General features: G+C 48.0%; 1 protein-coding gene across 2 annotated transcripts in view; it reads right to left on the bottom strand.

Annotated features, from left to right (window-relative positions):
• Positions 1-18,775, bottom strand: part of LOC147090671 (baculoviral IAP repeat-containing protein 1-like) — a 126,691-nt gene that overhangs the window by 93,842 nt on the left and 14,074 nt on the right. Inside the window, exons 2-4 of one of the 2 annotated variants that reach the window (XM_085977438.1) lie at positions 9,346-9,952; positions 6,692-6,791; positions 3,791-3,872 (exon numbers count right to left, since the gene is read on the bottom strand). In XM_085977438.1, coding sequence (XP_085833564.1) covers positions 3,791-3,872; positions 6,692-6,791; positions 9,346-9,949 — 786 coding nt within the window. In that variant the 5' untranslated portion in view covers positions 9,950-9,952. Of the gene's footprint in view, positions 1-3,790; positions 3,873-6,691; positions 6,792-9,345; positions 11,528-18,775 lie in introns of those variants that run through there. The other variant, XM_085977439.1, reaches the window with a different exon arrangement.

The following is an 18,775-nucleotide window of genomic DNA, read 5'->3' as shown; positions in this document are numbered from 1 at the left end:
TTTACCGCTGCACAATAGAGAGCATCCTGACGAACTGTATCACAGTATGGTATGGCAGCTGTAGCTACTGTGACCGGAAAGCCCTGCAGCGGGTAGTCAAAACTGCCCAACGCATTACCGGCACCCGGCTACCGACCATAGAGCACATATACCAGAAGCGCTGTTTACAGAGGTCACGGTCCATCATCAAAGACCCTACCCACCCCAGCCACAGTCTGTTCACCCTCCTGCCATCTGGGAGACGCTACAGATGCATTCGCACCCGTACGACTAGATTTAGGAACAGCTTCTTTCCCAGGGCGGTCATCCTACTGAACTCCACAAATAAACTCTAAAGCCTGCACATCTGCCAATGCACTTTATTATGGTTATGTTGATGTTAATGTATTACAAGCCAAATGTATGTTGAATGTTTAAATGTCTTAATCTAAATGTACACTCTCGGGAGCCGCAAGCCTACATTTCGTTGTACTGCACTTGTGCACTAACAATGACAATAAAAGTTGATTTGATTTGATTTGATTTGATTTGATACTTAGGGTATGTATCAGTTCAGATATAGAGGGGGTATGTTGTTTAACGGGGAATAATTAACGGGATTGATTTAGAAAGACACAGGACTGGCTCGAATACTAATGAGCTGAATTTTCGATTACACGTGTGTGCTGTGCACCTGAGTGATGTCCAGGCAGGGAAACGGTAGGAATTAGAAATGAAATATCTAATCCCTACAGATTGAAGCAAGAGAGCGATATATTCTCATGGAGTACCGGTGTGACATTGAACGATTTCTGGAGGGTTAGCTGCCCTCCTTCTTGTAATAAATTTATCTCAACGTGGGCTTGAAGGTTTCTCTGACGTTCTGAAGGATATGTTGGTCCCGCAAAAGGGATTAGTGTGTAAAGGCACATGGGATTGGGGGCAAGGTACTGACTTGGATAGAGAACTGGTTGGCAGACAGGAAGCAAAGAGTTGGAATAAATGGGTCTTTTTCCGAGTGGCAGGCAGTGACTAGTGGGGTACCGCAGGGATCGGTCCTTGGACCCCAGCTATTCACAATATATATTAATGATCTAGATGAGGGAACTAGATGTAATATCTCCAAGTTTGCAGACGACACAAAGCTGGGTGGGCATGTGTGTGCTGTGAGGAGGATGCCGAGAAAGTCCAGCATGATTTGGACAGGTTGGGTGGTTGGGCAGAAGCATGGCAGATGCAGTATAATGTGGATAAATGCGAGGTTAGCCACTTTGGTGGTAAAAACAGGAAGGCAGATTATTATCTGAACGGCAATAGATTGGGAGGAGGTGAAGTGCAATGAGACCTGGGTGTCCTTGTGCACCAGTCGCTAAAGGTAAGCATGAAGGTGCAGCAGGCGGTTAAAAAGGCAAATGTTATGTTGGCCTTCGTAGCGAGAGGGTTCAAGTAGAGGAACAAGGATGTCTTGCTGCAGTTGTACAGGGCCCTGGTGAGACCACATCTTGAGTATTGTGTGCAGTTTTGATCACCTTATCTGAGGAAGGATGTTCTTGCCATGGAGGGATTGCAGCGAAGATTCACCAGACTGATACCTGGGATGGCAGGAATGGCGCATGAGGAGAGATTGGGTCGATTGGGCTTATACTTGCTGGAGTTTAGAAGAATGAGAGGGGATCTCATTGAAACTTATAAAATTCTAACAGGACTAGACAGACTAGATGCAGGAAGGATGGCCAGGGAGTCAAGAACCAGGGGTCACAGTCTAAGGATAAGGGGTAAGCCATTTAGGACAGAGATGAGGAGGAATTTCTTCACCCAGAGAGTGGTGAACCTGTGGAATTATCTACCACAGAAGGCAGTGGAGACCAATTCATTAAATATATTCAAGAAGGAGTTAGATGTTTTTCTTAAGGCTAAAGGGATCAAGGGATATGAGGAGAAGGCAGGGACAGGGTACTGAACTTGGATGATCAGCCATGATCTCATTGAATGGCGGAGCAGGCTCGAGGGGCCGAATGGCCGACTCCTGCTCCTATCTTCTATGTTTCTATGTTTCTCATTGTCAACAGAGGTCAACATGATGTACCTGAAAAGTACAATCTACATATAAACAAAAAGACTAATGGGATGCTGGTCTTTATACCTAGAGGACTAGAATACAAGGGGGTAGAAGTTATGCTGCAGCTATACAAAGCTGGTTCGACCACACCTGGAGCACTGTGAGCAGTTCTGGGCACCACACCTTAGGAAGGATATATTGGCCTTGGAGGGAGTGCAGCGTAGGTTTACCAGAATGATACCCGGACTCCAAGGGTTAAATTACGAGGAGACATTACACAAATTAAGGTTATATTCCCTAGAATTTAGAAGGTTAAGGAGTAAACTGATCGAAGTTTTCAAGATATTAAGGGGGGTAGATAGAGAGAAACTATTTCCGTTGGTGAAGGATTCTAGGACTAGGGGGTATGGTCTAAAAAGGAGAGCCAGACCTTTCAGGAGTGAAGTTAGGAAACACGTCTACACACAAAGGTTGGTAGAAGTTTGGAACTCTCTGCCACAAACGGCAATTGGTGCTGGATCAATTGTTAATTTTAAATTGAAGATTGATAGATTTTTGTTAACCAAAGGTATTAAGGGATACGGGGCACAGGCGGGTATAATGAGTTCGATCACGGATCAGCCATGATCTCATTGAATGGCAGAGCAGGCTCGAGGGGCCGAATGGCCTCCTCCTGTTCCTATGTACATAATCAGATGTGATCTGGAACGCACTGCCTGAAAGGGTGGTGATGGCAGATTCAACAATAAAACTTTCAAAAGGGAATTGGATAAATATTTGACAAGGGAAAAAAAATTGCAGGGCTATGGGGAAAGAGCAAGGGAGTGGGACTTTTTAATTTATTCATTCATGGGATGTGGGCGTCGCTGGCAAGGCCAGCATTTATTGCCCATCCCTAATTGCCCTTGAGAAAGTGGTGGTGAGTTGCCTTCTTGAACCGCTGCAGTCCGTGTGGTGAAGGTACTCCCACAGTGCTGTTAGGGCATCCATTGGCAGGATAGGTGCACCAACGTCAGTGTTCTTGCTCAGGCCAACATGCCCAGCATTGAAGCTCTGACCACGCTCAATCAGCTCCGATGGACGGGTCACATTGTCCGCATGCCCAATACGAGACTCCCAAAGCAAGCGCTCTACTCGGAGCTCCGGCACGGCAAGAGAGCCCCAGGTGGGCAGAGGAAACGCTTCAAGGACACCCTCAAAGTCTTCTTGAAAAAATGTAACATCCCCACTGACACCTGGGAATCCCTGGCCCAAGACCGCACAAAGTGGAGGAGAAGCATCCGGGAAGGTGCCGAACACCTCGAGTCTCTTCGCCGGGAGCAAGCGGAAGCCAAGCGCAGGCGGCGCAAGGAGCGCACGTTAACCCAAGCACCCCACCCACCCGCCCCTTCAACCACCGTCTGCCCCACCTGTGACAGAGATGGTAGGTCCCGCATTGGACTCATCAGTCACCTGCGAGCTCATTTTTAATGTGGAAGCAAGTCATCCTCGGTTCCGAGGGACTGCCTAAGAGAGAGAAGTTAGGGAGGGAGTTCCAGGATTTTGACCCAACGACAATGAAGGAACAGCCGATATATTTCCAAGTCAGGATGTTGTGTGACTTGGAGGGGAACTTGGAGGTGGTGGTGTTCCCATGCGCCTGCTGACCCTTGTCCTTCTAGGTGGAAGAGGCCGCGTGTTTGGGAGGCAGAATTGGATAGCTGTTTGAAAAGATATGATGGACTGAATGGCCTTCTTCTGTGAAATGCTTACCGTAATTCCATGGAATCCAGCATAGCTGCGCTTGTACTGGCCAATGTCTGCTGCTGATTTCTCACTCTGAAGGTACTCACACCTTGAAAACAAAGCAGTGGTACAAAGGAAGATGTCAAAAATCAGTGTTCACTTGACACCTTGAGAGTTTGTTCTATTACGTCCACCTGCGAGGGCAGATGGGGCCTCAGTTTAATGACTCATCTGATACTGCAGTGCTCCCTCAGTACTGCACTGGGAGTGTCAGCCTAGATTTTGGTGCTCAAGTCTCTGCAGTGGGATTTGAAACCACAAACTTCTAGACTCAGAGGCAAGTGTGCTACCCACTGAGCCAAGGCCGACACTAATCGCTGTCATAGGGACCCTGGACATGTCCTCCATGGCATCCAGCGATGCCAGGAAACAATTAATTTAAATCCTCTAAAAGGCCAATTGATATTTGAATAATAGATTTCATAGGTTTTGACAAAAGAAAAACTTGCGTTTATATAGCGCCTTTCATGACCACCCGATGTCCCAAAGCGCTTTACCGCCAATGAAGTGCAGTCACTGTTGTAATGTAGAAAACGCAGCAGCCAATATGCACACAGCAAGATCCCACAAACAGCAATGAGATAATGATCAGATAATATTATGGCCCAGAACTTCGGGTCTCCACAGGTGAGTACGCACGGGGTACTCAGCCGTAGGCCCAATGGAAGTGCCGGTTTCGTGCATGCACTGCGCATGCGCGGGAAACCGGCACTTCCGTTCCCCTGAAAGAAGGGGTTCAGAGGTCGCACGCGTGCGCGGGAGAGGCAGTGCGTGCGCATCGAACTTACGTTTTTTTTGCAGGTTTCTCCAGGAGGGTAAGTCTCCAGCAGTTACAAATAAAAAGCAGGCGCAAGGCGTGCTTTTTACAAGATAAGTGGTGAATTAATTAAAATTAAAACATTTTTTCCACAGGTTTATCATTTTTAAATACTTTAAAGCAAGGTAAGTTTATTTTTAGCCCCGTTAGAAAATAAAATTAATTTTTTCAAAAATTTAAATTATTGTTTAAAATAGTTATTTCATTATAATTTATAGTTTAGTTAAAAAATATGATTTAAAAAAAAATTATTTGAAGTTTTAGTGATGTTTTGGGGCCCGTAGTATTTATAAGTTTTGACTTATGAATAAAGCATTCCCTGCTCTGATTGGCCCCCCATGGCCCACGTGATCCCAGGGGACGCATCGAACTAACTGCGCCCCTGGGATACGCAAGCATTGCGCGCCGGCAGTTGGAGCAGGCCCAGGATCGGAATCCCACGTGGGCCCACAGCTCAACGGCCGGCGCGCTAGGTAAGTGCAGGTCGGGGGCTTGCACCTACGGGAAGCCCCCGACCCAAATTTCTGGGCCATTCTGTTTCAGTGGTGTTGACTGAGGAATAAAGACTGGCCTAGGATACCGGGGATAACTCTCCTGCTCTTCTTCAAAATAGCACTGTGGGATCCGAGAGGACAGACAGGGCACCAGTTTAACGTCTCAACCGAGAGGCAGCACCTTTGACAGTGCAGCACTCTCAGCCTAGATTATTGCGCTCGAGTCTCTAGAGTAGGAATCGAACCCCCAGACCTTCTGGCTTCAAGGTGAGGGTGATACCAACGGAGCCATGGCTGACACTGAAATTCAGCTTGAAATTAATTCCCTACTCCCGTTCTTTTGGATCCCGTGGTGAAAGCTGGGGGAGGGGAGGGGAGGGGAGGTAATGAGCCGCCCGGAATAGTGCAAATGCTCTCAATGGTCCCAAAGCTTGGCCGAGGCAGGGGGGGGTTCATATTTGTAACGACTGGACATCCTTTTATGTTAAAGAATTCGCCACAAATCCACTAAAGTTGGGAAATTTAGGCCAATTGAAATAGTGCGACGTCTGCGGAAAAATCGCCACGCCAAGCTCCAGCGGACATTTGCACGGTCACATCGCAAACCGGGTCTCTTGTATCTTCAGTTAACCAGCCCACAGTTTACAGTGTCAAAGTTGGTCACGCCCATTTGCCCCACTCTGGTGGAATCAGCATTCTTTATTATACCCACCAACAAAACAGGACGGCAATACACACACAAATGGAATGACTGGAATGTGTAACTTGATCCGGTCTGCTGTAGAGCTATTCAGGTTCTCTGCCATGCGTCATTTGATCCAGTCATTATCAGGCAGGCTGCAGAGTTGCAAGGCGCCGCATTTAACACACCCGCGCTCAGAGAACGCACAGCATTAACACCACTGATTTCAGAAAACGCACAGCGCTCACACTCTGGAGTTCAGAGAACGCACAGCGCTAACACAACTGACTTCAGAGAATGCACAGCGCTAACACACTGGAGTTCTGAGAAAGTACAGCGCTAACACCACTGATTTCAGAGAACGTACAGAGCTAATACTACTGATTTCAGAGAACGCACAGCGCTAACACTCTGGAGTTCAGAGAATGTACAGCGCTAACACACTGCAGTTCAGAGAAGGCACAGCGCTAACACCACTGATTTCAGAGAACACACAGCGCTAACACACTGGAGTTCAGAGAACGCACAGCGCTAACACACTGGAGTTCAGAGAACGCACAGTGCTAACACTACTGATTTCAGAGAACGCACAGTGCTAACACTACTGATTTCAGAGAACGCACAGTGCTAACACTACTGATTTCAGAGAACGCACAGCGCTAACACACTGTAGGTCAGAGAACCAGGCTCCAGACGCTCCTGTTTCGAGGCGCATGCGAGGCCAGGATGGTGTGCACCTATGTGGAAGTACTCAATCCCTGCCAATATATACTCCGGTCAAGGCTTGCTTTTCTATGGGATGATGCCTTGTTCCAGGGAAGTGGACCATTATTGCTCTCCTCCATCACCCTGCCAAATATACAGACTTAACTTACTCTGGAAACCATTTGGAATGCTCCTTCCACGGATCATCGTCTTCTTCCCAGTTTGCTAAGCTCCCACCACAGGAAAAGCACTGGACTTTATCCTTGATACCTGTTGGATGAGTAGGTAGGAACAATCATGGCTGGATGTGAAATTCTAGTGAGATGTTTCAGCCAACAGTCCGCGCTCTCTTGGTGAACCTGGCTTGTGATCAACACTTTCATTCTTTGCGAGGTGTCACAAGTCATGAGGGATGAGGTGGTCTGATGGGTTAGAACACTGCACTATCACCTCTAGAACTTAGAGTTTCCAAAAGTAATCTCCCCTGCATGATGATTGTAGGAGTTCTACCTAGACTGTGTTGGGACAATCACAATATCATAACAACAACTTACATTTAGTTAGTGCCTTTAACGTAATAAATCATCCCAAGGCGCTTCACAGGAGCGTTATCATACAGGAAATTCTCGATTTACCGGCACCTAAATAACCGGAAATCTCCGTTAACCGGCAAAATTCCGGAGTAGGTTCAGGCAAGTTTTACTTCATATTAGAGTCCTGGATCTGTGGCCGTGTAACTGGGGTTTCTGCACCTGTTGCCATGCAACAGGGACGCCTGGATCTGTGGCTGTGTACGGGGCTCTCGTACCTTTTACTATACCGCTCTGTAATCTGGACTTTTTGATAAACCGGCACCATGCTGGTCCCGTCGGTGCCGGATAAAAAAAAAGAGTTTCCTGTAGTACAAAATTTGACACCGAGCCATATAATCATAGAAATTTACAGCACAGAAGGAAGCCATTCGGCCCATCTTGCCCGTGCCGGTCGACAAAGAGCGACCCACCCTACTCCCACTTTCCAGCTCTTGGTCCATAGCCTTGTAGGTTACGGCACTTCAAGTGCATATCCAAGTACTTTTTAACTAACATAAGGAGATGTTAGGGCATATGGCCAAAAGCTTGGTCAAAGAGGCAGGTTTTAAGGAGCATCTTAAAGGAGGAAAGAGAGGTAGCGAGGCGGAGAGGTTTAGGGAGGGAATTCCAGAGCTTAGGGCCTAGACCGCTGAAGGCACGGCCGCCAATGGTGGAGCGATTAAAATCAGGGCTGTTCAAGGTGCCAGAATTGGCAGAGCGCAGAGATCTTGGGGGATTATAGGGCTGGAGGAGATTACAGAGATAGGGAGAGGGGCGAGGCCATGGAGAGATTTGGAAACAAGGATGAGAATTTTTAAAATCGAGGCGTTGCTTAACTGGGAGCCAATGTAGGTCAGTGAGCACAGGGGAGATGGGCGAACGGGACTTGGTGCGAGTTAGGACACGAGTGGCAGAGTTTTGGATGAGCTCAAGTTTATGGAGGGCAGAACGTGGGAGGCCGGCCAGGAGTGCATTGGAATAGTCAAGTCAAGTCACCATCAATAACAGACATCATTGTCAGAACTCTTGTCCAAAGGGGACAATAGAGCAAAGGGCACAGTAGAGTTTGAGCATATCAGCAATTCTAGTCGCCATATTATAAAAATGATATAGAGGCACCAGCGAGGGTGCAGAGAAGATTTACAAGGATGATACCAGAAATGCGAGGGTATACATATCAGGAAAGGATGAACAGGCTGGGGCTCTTGTCTCTGGGAAAGAGAAGGCTGAGGGGTGACCTAATAGAGGTCTTTAAAATTATGAATGGTTTTGATCGAGTGGATAGAGAGAGAATGTTTCCACTTGTGGGGAAGAGCAAAACTAGAGGCCATCAAAATAAGATAGTCACCAAGAAATCAAATAGGAAATTCAGAAGAAACTTCTTTACTCAGAGAGTGGCGAGAATGTGGAACTCGCTACCACAGGGAGTGGTTGAGGCGAATAGTATAGATATATTTAAGGGGAAGCGCGATAAGCACATGAGGGAGAAAGGAATAGAGGTGCTGGTAGAGTTAGATGAGGAAGGATGGGAGGAGGCTCGAGTGGAGCATAAATGTCGGCATGGACTGGTTGGGCTGAATGGCCTGTTTCTGTGCTGTACATTCTATGTAATCCTATGCATTCATGAAGTTGGAAACAAGGAGAGGTTTGGATAAGTTAGAGTGGCAAAGGGGAATTCACTGGTAGAGTGTCTATTCTTCATAGAAATATATCCAACTCCTTCTTGAATATATTTAATGAATTGGCCTCCACTGCCTTCTGTGGTAGAGAATTCCACAGGTTCACCACTCTCTGGGTGAAGAAATTCCTCCTCATTTCTGTTCTAAATGGCTTACCCCTTATCCTTAGACTGTGATCCCTGGTTCTGGACTCCCCGACCATTGGGAACATCCTCCCTGCATCTAGTCTGTCCAGTCCTGTCAGAATGTTATAAGTTTCAATGAGATCCCCTCTCATTCTTCTAAACTCCAGCGAGTATAAGCCCAATCGGCCCAATCTCTCCTTATACGTCATTCCTGCCATCCCAGGTATCAGCCTGGTGAATCTTCACTGTACTCCCTCCATGGCAAGAACATACTTCCTCAGATAAGGTGACCAAAACTGCACACAATACTCAAGGTGTGGTCTCACCAAGGCCCTGTACAACTGCAGCAAGACATCCTTGTTCCTGTACTCAAACCCTCTTGCCATACATCGTGTCTCCAATTACTCATATACTGTCTCCCAATGTGTTATTTGCTGATTGTCAATACCTGTAAAGAAAAATCCTGCTTTTGCCAGTAGATCAGGCTCCATCTTCACGTAGAAAGGCCAGCCTTCGAAGGTCTCAAGTCTGGCTCGTTGCCCTTTCAACTGCTCCGCTCGGTTGAGCGGAACATCCTGAGGGACCTGGACCCGCACCGCGTACTTTGGAATGTTTCCCACATCTAACGTTTTGACAAAGCCACAGTCCGGCTCAAACTTCTGATGCTCTGACCCGGACGATTTTGTGATGCTGGTACTGCAGAACACTCCCGCGCAGCAGAAACATTGCACACTCATCTTCAACCCCGTGTAATAGAAGCCCGCGCTCGCCATCTCCTCCGGACTCCAGGTGGCAAAGGCATCGAAGTTCTCAAAGGTCTTGAGTCTCTTCAGTTCGCTCCTCATCTGATGGTTGAAGCCTCTCTTCCTTTGCCGGCAAATCACATCGTCGTTGTTGTCCATCTGCTCCACCAATTTAGCTACGTCAATGTTGGTGAAAGACATAATTGCCTGCAGCTCCTTAACATCTAGCTGGCGATGGTGGGTCGGAGGCTCAGCTTCCTGTGTTTCCCTCGCTGGCTGAGGCAATGGGTCGGGGTGCTGCGTCGCCATGGTCTAGATATCAAAGAGCAGAAGTTAATCGATTACCTGAACCCTGCGTAATGCCGCCAAGTGAGGAGACTGACCAGAATGGTACCAGGGATGCGTGTCTTCAGTTATAGAAACATAGAAGACAGGCCAGTGAGCCTAACATCAGTGGTAGGGAAATTATTGGAAAGAATTCTGAGGGACAGAATTAGTCTCCACTTGGAGAGGCAAGGATTAATTAGGGATAGTCAGCATGGCTTTGTCAAGGGAAGATCATGTCTGACCAATTTGATTGACTTTTTCGAGGGGGTGACTAGGTGTGTGGATGAGGGTAGTGCAGTGGATGTGATTTACATGGATTTCAGTAAGGCTTTTGATAAAGTCCCGCATAGGAGACTGGTCAGGAAGGTAAGAGCCCATGGGATCCAGGGTGCCTTGGCATATTGGATCCAAAAATGGCTTAGTGGCAGAAGGCAGAGGGTGGTGGTGGAAGGTTGTTTTTGTGACTGAAAGCCTGTGTCCAGTGGGGTATCGCAGGGATCGGTGCTGGGTCCCTTGCTGTTTGTGGTCTACATTAATGATTTTGATGTGAATGTAAAAGGTATGATCAGTAAGTTCACAGATGACACGAAAATTGGTGGGGTGGAAAATAGCGAGGAGGGAAGCCTTAGGCTACAGGACGATATAGATGGGTTGGTCAGATGGGCGGAACAGTGGCAAATGGAATTTAACCCTGAAAAGTGTGAGGTGATGCATTTTGGACGGACTACCAAGGCAAGGGAATACACAATGAATGGTAAGACCCTAGGAAAGACAGAGGATCAGAGGGACCTTGGTGTGCATGTACATAGATCCCTGAAGGCAGCAGGACAGGTAGATAAGGTGGTTAAAAAGGCATGTGGGATACGTGCTTTCATTAGCCGAGGCATAGAATATAAGAGCAGGGAGGTTATGATGGATCTGTACAAAACGCTGTTAAGGCCACAGCTGGAGTACTATGTGCAGTTCTGGTCGCCACACTATAGGAAGGATGTGATTGTTTTGGAGAGGGTGCAGAGGAGATTCACCAGGATGTTACCTGGGCTGGAGCGCTTCAGCTATGAAGAAAGACTGGACAGGCTGGGGTTGTTTTCCTTGGAGCAGAGAAGGCTGAGGGGGGACCTGATTGAGGTGTACAAAATTATGAGGGGCATAGATAGGGTAGATAGAAAAGAACTTTTCCCCTTAGTAGAGGGGTCAATAACAAGGGAGCATAGATTCAAGGTAAGTGGCAGGAGGTTAAGAGGGGATTTGAGGAAAAACTTTTTCACCCAGAGGGTGGTTGAAATCTGGAACTCACTGCCTGAAGTGATGGTAGAGGCAGGAACCCTCAACATTCAAGAAGCATTTGGATGAGCACTTGGGGTGCCATGCCATACAAGGCTACGGACCAAATGCTGGAAAATGGGATTAGATTAGACAGGGCTTGATGGCCGGCGTGGACGCGATGGGCCGAAGGGCCTCTTTCTGTGCTGTATAACTCTATGGCTCTATGACTCTATGAGGAGCAGGAGTCGGCCATTCGGCACCTCGAGCCTGCTCCGTCATTCAATGAGATCATGGCTGATCATTCAAATTCAGTACCCTGTCCCTGCTTTCTCCCCATATCCCTTGATCCCTTTAGCCTTAAGAAATATATCCAACTCCTTCTTGAATATATTTAATGAATTGGCCTCCACTGCCTTCTGTGGTAGAGAATTCCACAGGTTCACCACTCTCTGGGTGAAGAAATGCCTCCTTATCTCTGTGCTAAATGGCTTACCCCTTACCCTTAGACTGCGACCCCTGGTTCTGGACTCCCTGGCCATTGGGAACATCCTTCCTGCATCCAGTCTGTCTAGCCCTGTTAGAATTTTATAAGTTTCAATGAGATCCCCTCTCATTCTTCTAAACTCCAGCAAGTATAAGCCCAATCGACCCAATCTCTCCTCATACGTCATTCCTGCCTTCCCAGGTATCAGTCTGGTGAACCTTCGCTGCACTCCCTCCATGGCAAGAACATCCTTCCTCAGATAAGGTGACCAAAACTGCACACAATACTCAAGGTGTGGTCTCACCAAGGCCCTGTACAACTGCAGCAAGACATCCTTGTTCTTGTACTCGAAGCTTCTCGCTACAAAGGCCAACATACCATTTGCCTTCTTAACCGCCTGCTGTACCTGCATGCTTACCTTCAGCGACTGGTGCACAAGGACACCCAGGTCTCATTGCACTTCCCCTTCTCCCAATCTACTGCCGCTCAGATAATAATCTGCCTTCCTGTTTTTGCCACCAAAGTGGATAACCTCACATTTATCCACATTATACTGCATCTGTCATGCTTCTGCTCAATCACCCAACCTGTCCAAATCATACTGGAGTTTCTCGGCCTCCTCCTCACAGCACACACGCCCACCCAGCTTTGTGTCGTCTGCAAACTTGGAGATATTACATCTAGTTCCCTCGTCTAGATCATTTATATATATTGTGAATAGCTGGGGTCCAAGGACCGATCCCTGCGGTACCCCACTAGTCACTGCCTGCCACTCGGAAAAAGACCCGTTTATTCCAACTCTTTGCTTCCTGTCTGCCAACCAGTTCTCTTTCCAAGTCAGTACCTTACCCCCAATCCCATGTGCCTTAACTTTACACGCGAATCTCTTATGCGGGACCTTATCGAAAGCCTTCTGTGGAGAGACTATCGAGAAACTGGGGTTGTTCTCCTTAGAGCAGAGATGGATAAGGGAAGACTTGACAGAGGTGTTCAAACTCATGAAGGGTTTTGATAGAGCCAATTGGAAGAAACCGTTCCCACTGGCAGGAGGGCCGGTAACAGAGAGTCGGGATAAATGGGTCATTTTCCGGTTGGCAATCAGTAACTAGTGGGGTGCCACAGGGATCAGTGCTGGGGCCTCAACTATTTACAATCTATATTGATGACTTGGATGAAGGGACCGAGTGTACTGTAGCCAAATTTGCTGATGATACAAAGATAGGTGGGTTAGCAAATTGTGAGGAGGACACAAGGAGTCTGCAAAGGGGATATAGAGAGGTTAAGTGCGTGGGCAAAAATGTGGTAGATGGAGTATAATGTGGGAAAGTGTGAGGTTATCCACTTTGAAAGGAAGAATGAAAAAGCAACTTAATATTTAAATGGGTGAGACTACAAAATGCTGAGGTACAGAGGGATCTGGGGGTCCAAGTACATGAAACACAAAATCAAGCATGCAGGTACAGCAACTAATTAGGAAGGCTAATGGAATGTTGGCCTTTATTGCAAGGGGGTGGAGTATAAAAGTAGGGAAGTTTTGATGCAACTTTACAGGGCGCTGGTGAGATTGTACCTGGAGTACTGCGTACAGTTTTGGTCTCCATATTTAAGAAAGGATATACTTGCATTGGAGGCAGTTCAGAGAAGGTTCACCAGGTTGATTCCTGGGATGAAGGGGTTGTCTTGAGGAAAGGTTGAGCAGGTTGGGCCTATACTCATTGGAGTTTAGAAGAATGAGAGGTGATCTTATTGAAACATATAAGATTCTGAGGGGAATTGACAGGGTAGATGCTGAGAGGATGTTTCCCCTAGTGGGGGCATAGTTTCAGAATAATGGATCGCCCATTTAAGACAGAGATGAGGAGGAATTTCTTCTCTCAGAGGGTTGTGAATCTTTGGAATTCTCTACCCCGGAGAGCTGTGGAGGCGGAGTCATTGAATATATTCAAGGCGGAGATAGACAGACATTTGAACTACAAGGGAGTCGAGGGGTATGGGGAGAGAGCGGGAAAGCGGTGTTGAGGCCAAGATTGGATCAGCCATGATCTTATTGAATGGCGGAGCAGGCTCGAGGGGCCGATTGGCCTACTCCTGCGCCTGTTTCTTATGTTCTTAACCAGTGGACCACAGATTTGAGATAATTGGCAAAGGAACCAGAGGGGGAGATGAGGAGAAATTCTTTTACGCGGCGCGTTGTTGTGATCTGGAATGCGCGGCCTGAAAGGGCGGAGGAAGCAGATTCAATCGTAGCTTTCAAAAGGGAATTGGAGAAATACTAGAAAAGGAAAAATTTGCAGGGCTTTGGGGAACGAATCATAGAATGGTTACAGCACGGGAGGAGGCCATTCGGCCCATCGAGCCCGCAAGAGCACTTCAGCTAGTCCCACTCCCGCTCAACCGAGCCGAGCAGTCGAAAGGGAAACAAGCCAGACTTGAGAGCTTTAAAGAGCAGGGGAGTGGGTCTAATTGGAGAGCTCATTCAAAGAGCCAGTGCAGGCATGATGGGCCGAATGGCCTTCTTCTCTGCTGTATCATTCTATGATTCTATCATGATGCACATCAGAGAGAGGAAGACGTGAAGCATCAATATTGAATGCAAACAATGTGATTAATAATAAAATCAATATGATCTTATATTGAAGCAAAGAACCTTGTGGAGGAAGTTTTTTAAAATTATTTCACTTGATGTGGGTGTCGGTGACAAGGCCGGCATTTATTGCCCATCCCTAGTTGCCCTTGAGAAGGTGGTGGTGAGCCGCCTTCTTGGACCGCTGCAGTCCGTGTGGTGAAGGTGCTCCCGCAGTGCTGTTAGGGAGGGAGTTCCAGGATTTTGACCCAGCGATATCAAATATTAAAGAAAAAATCATTTCCATCTGCCTACTGCCATGTTCCAAAATGTACGAGGTAGTAGGGAAATGCAAAACGACCCCAGCATCTTGCTTCATCTGGGCGGAGGCATTTTCCGTAACTTACGGTCCTGACCATCAGTCCGTTGCACAATTTCCTGTAAGTAAAATTAGGCCTAAGTGGGAAAAGGAGTGTCAGCAAAAAGTAACATACTTAACTGTTTTGTAAGAACATAAGAAATAGGAGCAGGAATAGACCGCTTGGTCCTGCACTGTCAGTGCTACACTGTCGGAGGGGCAGTACTGAGGGAGCGCTGCACTGTCGGAGGGGCAGTACTGAGGGAGCGGCGCACTGTCGGAGGGGCGATACTGAGGGAGCGGCGCACTGTCGGAGGGGCAGTACTGAGGGAGCGGCGCACTGTCGGAGGGGCAGTACTGAGGGAGCGGCCACTGTCGGAGGGGCAGTACTGAGGGAGCGGCGCACTGTCAGAGGGGCAGTACTGAGGCAGCGCCGCACTGTCGGAGGGGCAGTACTGAGGGAGCGGCGCACTGTCGGAGGGGCAGTACTGAGGGAGCAGCGCACTGTCGGAGGGGCAGTACTGAGGGAGCACCGCACTGTCGGAGGGGCAGTACTGAGGGAGCGCCGCACTGTCGGAGGGGGACGGTACTGAGGGAGCGCCGCACTGTTGGAGGGGCAGTACTGAGGGAGCGGCGCACTGTTGGAGGGGCAGTACTGAGGGAGCTCTGCAATGTCGGAGGGGCAGTACTGAGGGAGCGCCGCACTGTCAGAGGGGTAGTACTGAGAAAATGCTGCACTGTCGGAGGGGCAGTACTGAGAGAATGCTGCACTGTCGGAGGGGCAGTACTGAGGGAGTGCCGCACTGTCGGAGGGGCAGTACTGAGGGAGTGCTGCACTGTTGGAGGGGTAGTACTGTGAGAGCGCTGCACTGTGGGAGGGGCGGTACTGAGGGAGTGCTGCACTGTGGGAGGGGCGGTACTGAGGGAGTGCTGCACTGTGGGAGGGGCAGTACTGAGGGAGTGCTGCACTGTTGGAGGGACAGTAATGAGGATGTGCTGCACTCTCAGAGGGGCAGTACTGAGGGAGTGCTGCGCTGTCAGAGGTGCCGTCTTTCGGATTAGACGTTAAACCAAGGCCCCGTCTGCTCTCTCAGGTGGACGTAAAAGATCCCATGGCACTATTTCAAGGAAGAGCAGGGGAGTTATCCCCGGTGTCCTGGCCAATATTTATCCCTCAACCAACATAACAAAAATAGATTACCTGGTCATTATCACATTGCTGCTTGTGGGACCTTGCTGTGCGCAATATGGCTGCCACGTTTCCTACATTTCAACAGTGACTCCACTTCAAAAGTACTTCATTGGCTGTAAAGCACTTTGAAACATCTGGTGATCGTGAAAGGCGCTATATAAATGCAAGTCTTTCTTTCTCTCTTCGAACCTGCTCCGCCATTCAATGAGATCATGGCTGATCTTCTACCTCAACTCCACCTTTCCACACTATCCCCATATCCCTTGATTCCCTGTATCCAAAAAATCTATCGATCTCAGTTTGAATATACCCAACGACTGAGCTTCCACTGCCCTCTGGGGTAGAGAATTCCAAAGATTCACCACCCTCTGAGTGAAGAAATTTCTCTGCATCTCTGTCCTAAATGGCCGACCCATTATTCAGAGACTGTGACCCCCTGGTTCTAGACGCCCCAGCCACTCCCCATTTATAGTGACGAGTCCATGGATATATAGTTCCAGCATCAGCTGTTGTATTGCAAAGAGCAACATTAGGAACAGGAGGAGGCCATTCCGCCCTCTGAGCCTGTTCAATTAGATCATGGCTGATCCACACCTCAACCCCATTTGCCCGCCTTTGTTCCATACCCTTAAACAACAATAATCTGACGAAGGGTCATCGACCTGAAACGTGAACTCTGTTTCTCTCTCTACAGATGCTGTCTGACCTGCTGAGTATTTCCAGCATTTTCTGCTTTTAATCGAAGGATCTCAGTCTTGAAAACTCCAATTGACCTCCAGCATCCACAGCCTTTTGTGGGAGGGAGTTTCAGATTTCCACTAACCCTTGTGTGAAAAAACTGCTCCCTGATTTCACTTCAAAAAAAGGCCTGGCTCTAATTTTAAGATTATACCCACTTGTTCTGGACTCCCCCCCACCCCCCCCCCCCCACCCCAACCAGAGGAAATAATTTCTCTGTACCGACCCGATCGAATTTCTTTACAATTTTAAACACCTGGATCAGCTCACCCCTCAACCTTCGAAACTCAAGGGAATACAAGTCAAGGTTATGCAAACTGTCCTCATAATTTAACCCTTAAATCCCTCATATCATTCTGCTGAATCTGTGCTATATTCCCCAGAGGTTAGATGACGGAGAGGAGATCTCATTGAAACGCATAAAATTCTTAGGGGGCTTGACAGGGTAGGTGCTGAGGGGCTGTTCCCACCTGGCTGGGGAGTCTAGAACCAGGGGTCACAGTCTCAGAATAAGGGGTCTGCCATTTAGGACTGAGATGAGGAAGAATTTCTTCACTCAGAGGGTGGCGAATCTTTGGAATTCTCTACCACAGAAGTGGTAGTATGATTTGGTATGATTTGGACAGGTTGGGTGATTGGGCAGAAGCATGGCAGAAGCAATATAATGTGGATAAATGCGAGGTTATCCACTTTGGTGTCAAAAACAGGAAGGCAGATTATTATCTGAATGGCAATAGATTGGGAGAAGGGGAAGTGCAACGAGACCTGGGTGTCCTTGTGCACCAATCGCTGAAGGTAAGCATGCAGGTGCAGCAGGCGGTTAAGGCGGCAAATGGTATGTTGGCCTTCATAGCGAGAGGGTTTGAGTACAGGAACAAGGATGTCTTGCTGCAGTTGTACAGGGCCTTGGTGAGACCACAACTTGACCATTGTGTGCAGTTTTGGTCACCTTATCTGAGGAAGGATGTTCTTGCCATGGAGGGAGTTCAGCGAAGATTCACCAGGCTTATACCTGGGATGGCAGGAATGACATATGAGGAGAGATTGGGTCGATTGGGCTTAACTCACTGGAGTTTAGAAGAATGAGAGGGGATCTCATTGAAACTTATAAAATTCTAACAGGACTAGACAGACTAGATGCAGGAAGGATGTTCCCGATGGCGGGGGAGTCCAGAACCAGGGGTCACAGTCTAAGGATAAGGGGTAAGCCATTTAGGACTGAGATAGGAGGAATTTCTTCACCCAGAGAGTGGTGAACCTGTGGAATTCTCCACCACAGAAGGCAGTAGAGGCCAATTCATTAAATATATTTGAGAAGGAGTTAGATATATTTCTTAAGGCTAAAGGGATCAAGGGATAGTGAGAGAAGGCAAGGACAGGGTTCTGAATTTGGATGATCAGCCATGATCTCATTGAATGGCGGAGCAGGCTCGAGGGGCCGAATGGCCTACTCCTGCTCATATCTTCTATGTTTCTATGGAGGCTCGGTCATTGAGTATATTCAAGGCTGAGAGCAATAGATTTTTGGACACAGGAAATCAAGGGATATGGGGATGGGGCAGGAAGCTGGAGATGAGGTAGAAGATCAGCCATGGTCTTATTGAATGGTGGAGCAGACCCGCGGGGCCGTATGGCCGACTCCTGCTCCTACGTCTTATGTTCTTAGCACTTCCCAGATCAATATATCTTTTCTGAGGTTTGGTGCTCAAAAATGAACATGGTAAGGGAATTGGATAAATATTTAAGGGAATTCATTTGAAGGGCTGTGGGGAAAGGGCAGAGGGGAGTGGGACTAATTGGAGAGCTCTTTCAAAGAGCAGGCACAGGCACGATGGGCCGAATGGCCTCCTTCGGTGCCGTGTCACTCTATGATTCAGTGATTCAGTACTCCTAATGGGGTCTGTACAACTGAAGCATCACTTTTATCACTTCCGGGTTGTAACCAGTTTGAGATAAAAGCTAACATTTCATTAGCCCTTTTGGTTATTTTTTAAGAACATAAGAAATAGGAGCAGGAGTCGGCCATACGGCCCCTCGAGCCTGCTCCGCCATTCAATAAGATCATGGCTGATCATCGACCTCAACTCCACTTTCCCGCCCGATTCCCGTATCCTGTGCACCAGGTTTTAGTGATTTGTGTACATGGACTCCCAAATCTCTTTGCTCCACCGCAGTCTCTCGCTGTTAAGGAAAAGAGAGTAGGAAGG

This window comes from Somniosus microcephalus, unplaced genomic scaffold (genome assembly GCF_052327205.1).
Source record: "Somniosus microcephalus isolate GS21.2 unplaced genomic scaffold, FLI_Smic_1.0 unresolved_chr4, whole genome shotgun sequence".
NCBI lineage: Eukaryota > Metazoa > Chordata > Chondrichthyes > Squaliformes > Somniosidae > Somniosus > Somniosus microcephalus.
Note: the sequence above shows the minus strand (reverse complement) of the source record. Positions and strands in the feature narration are given on the sequence as shown.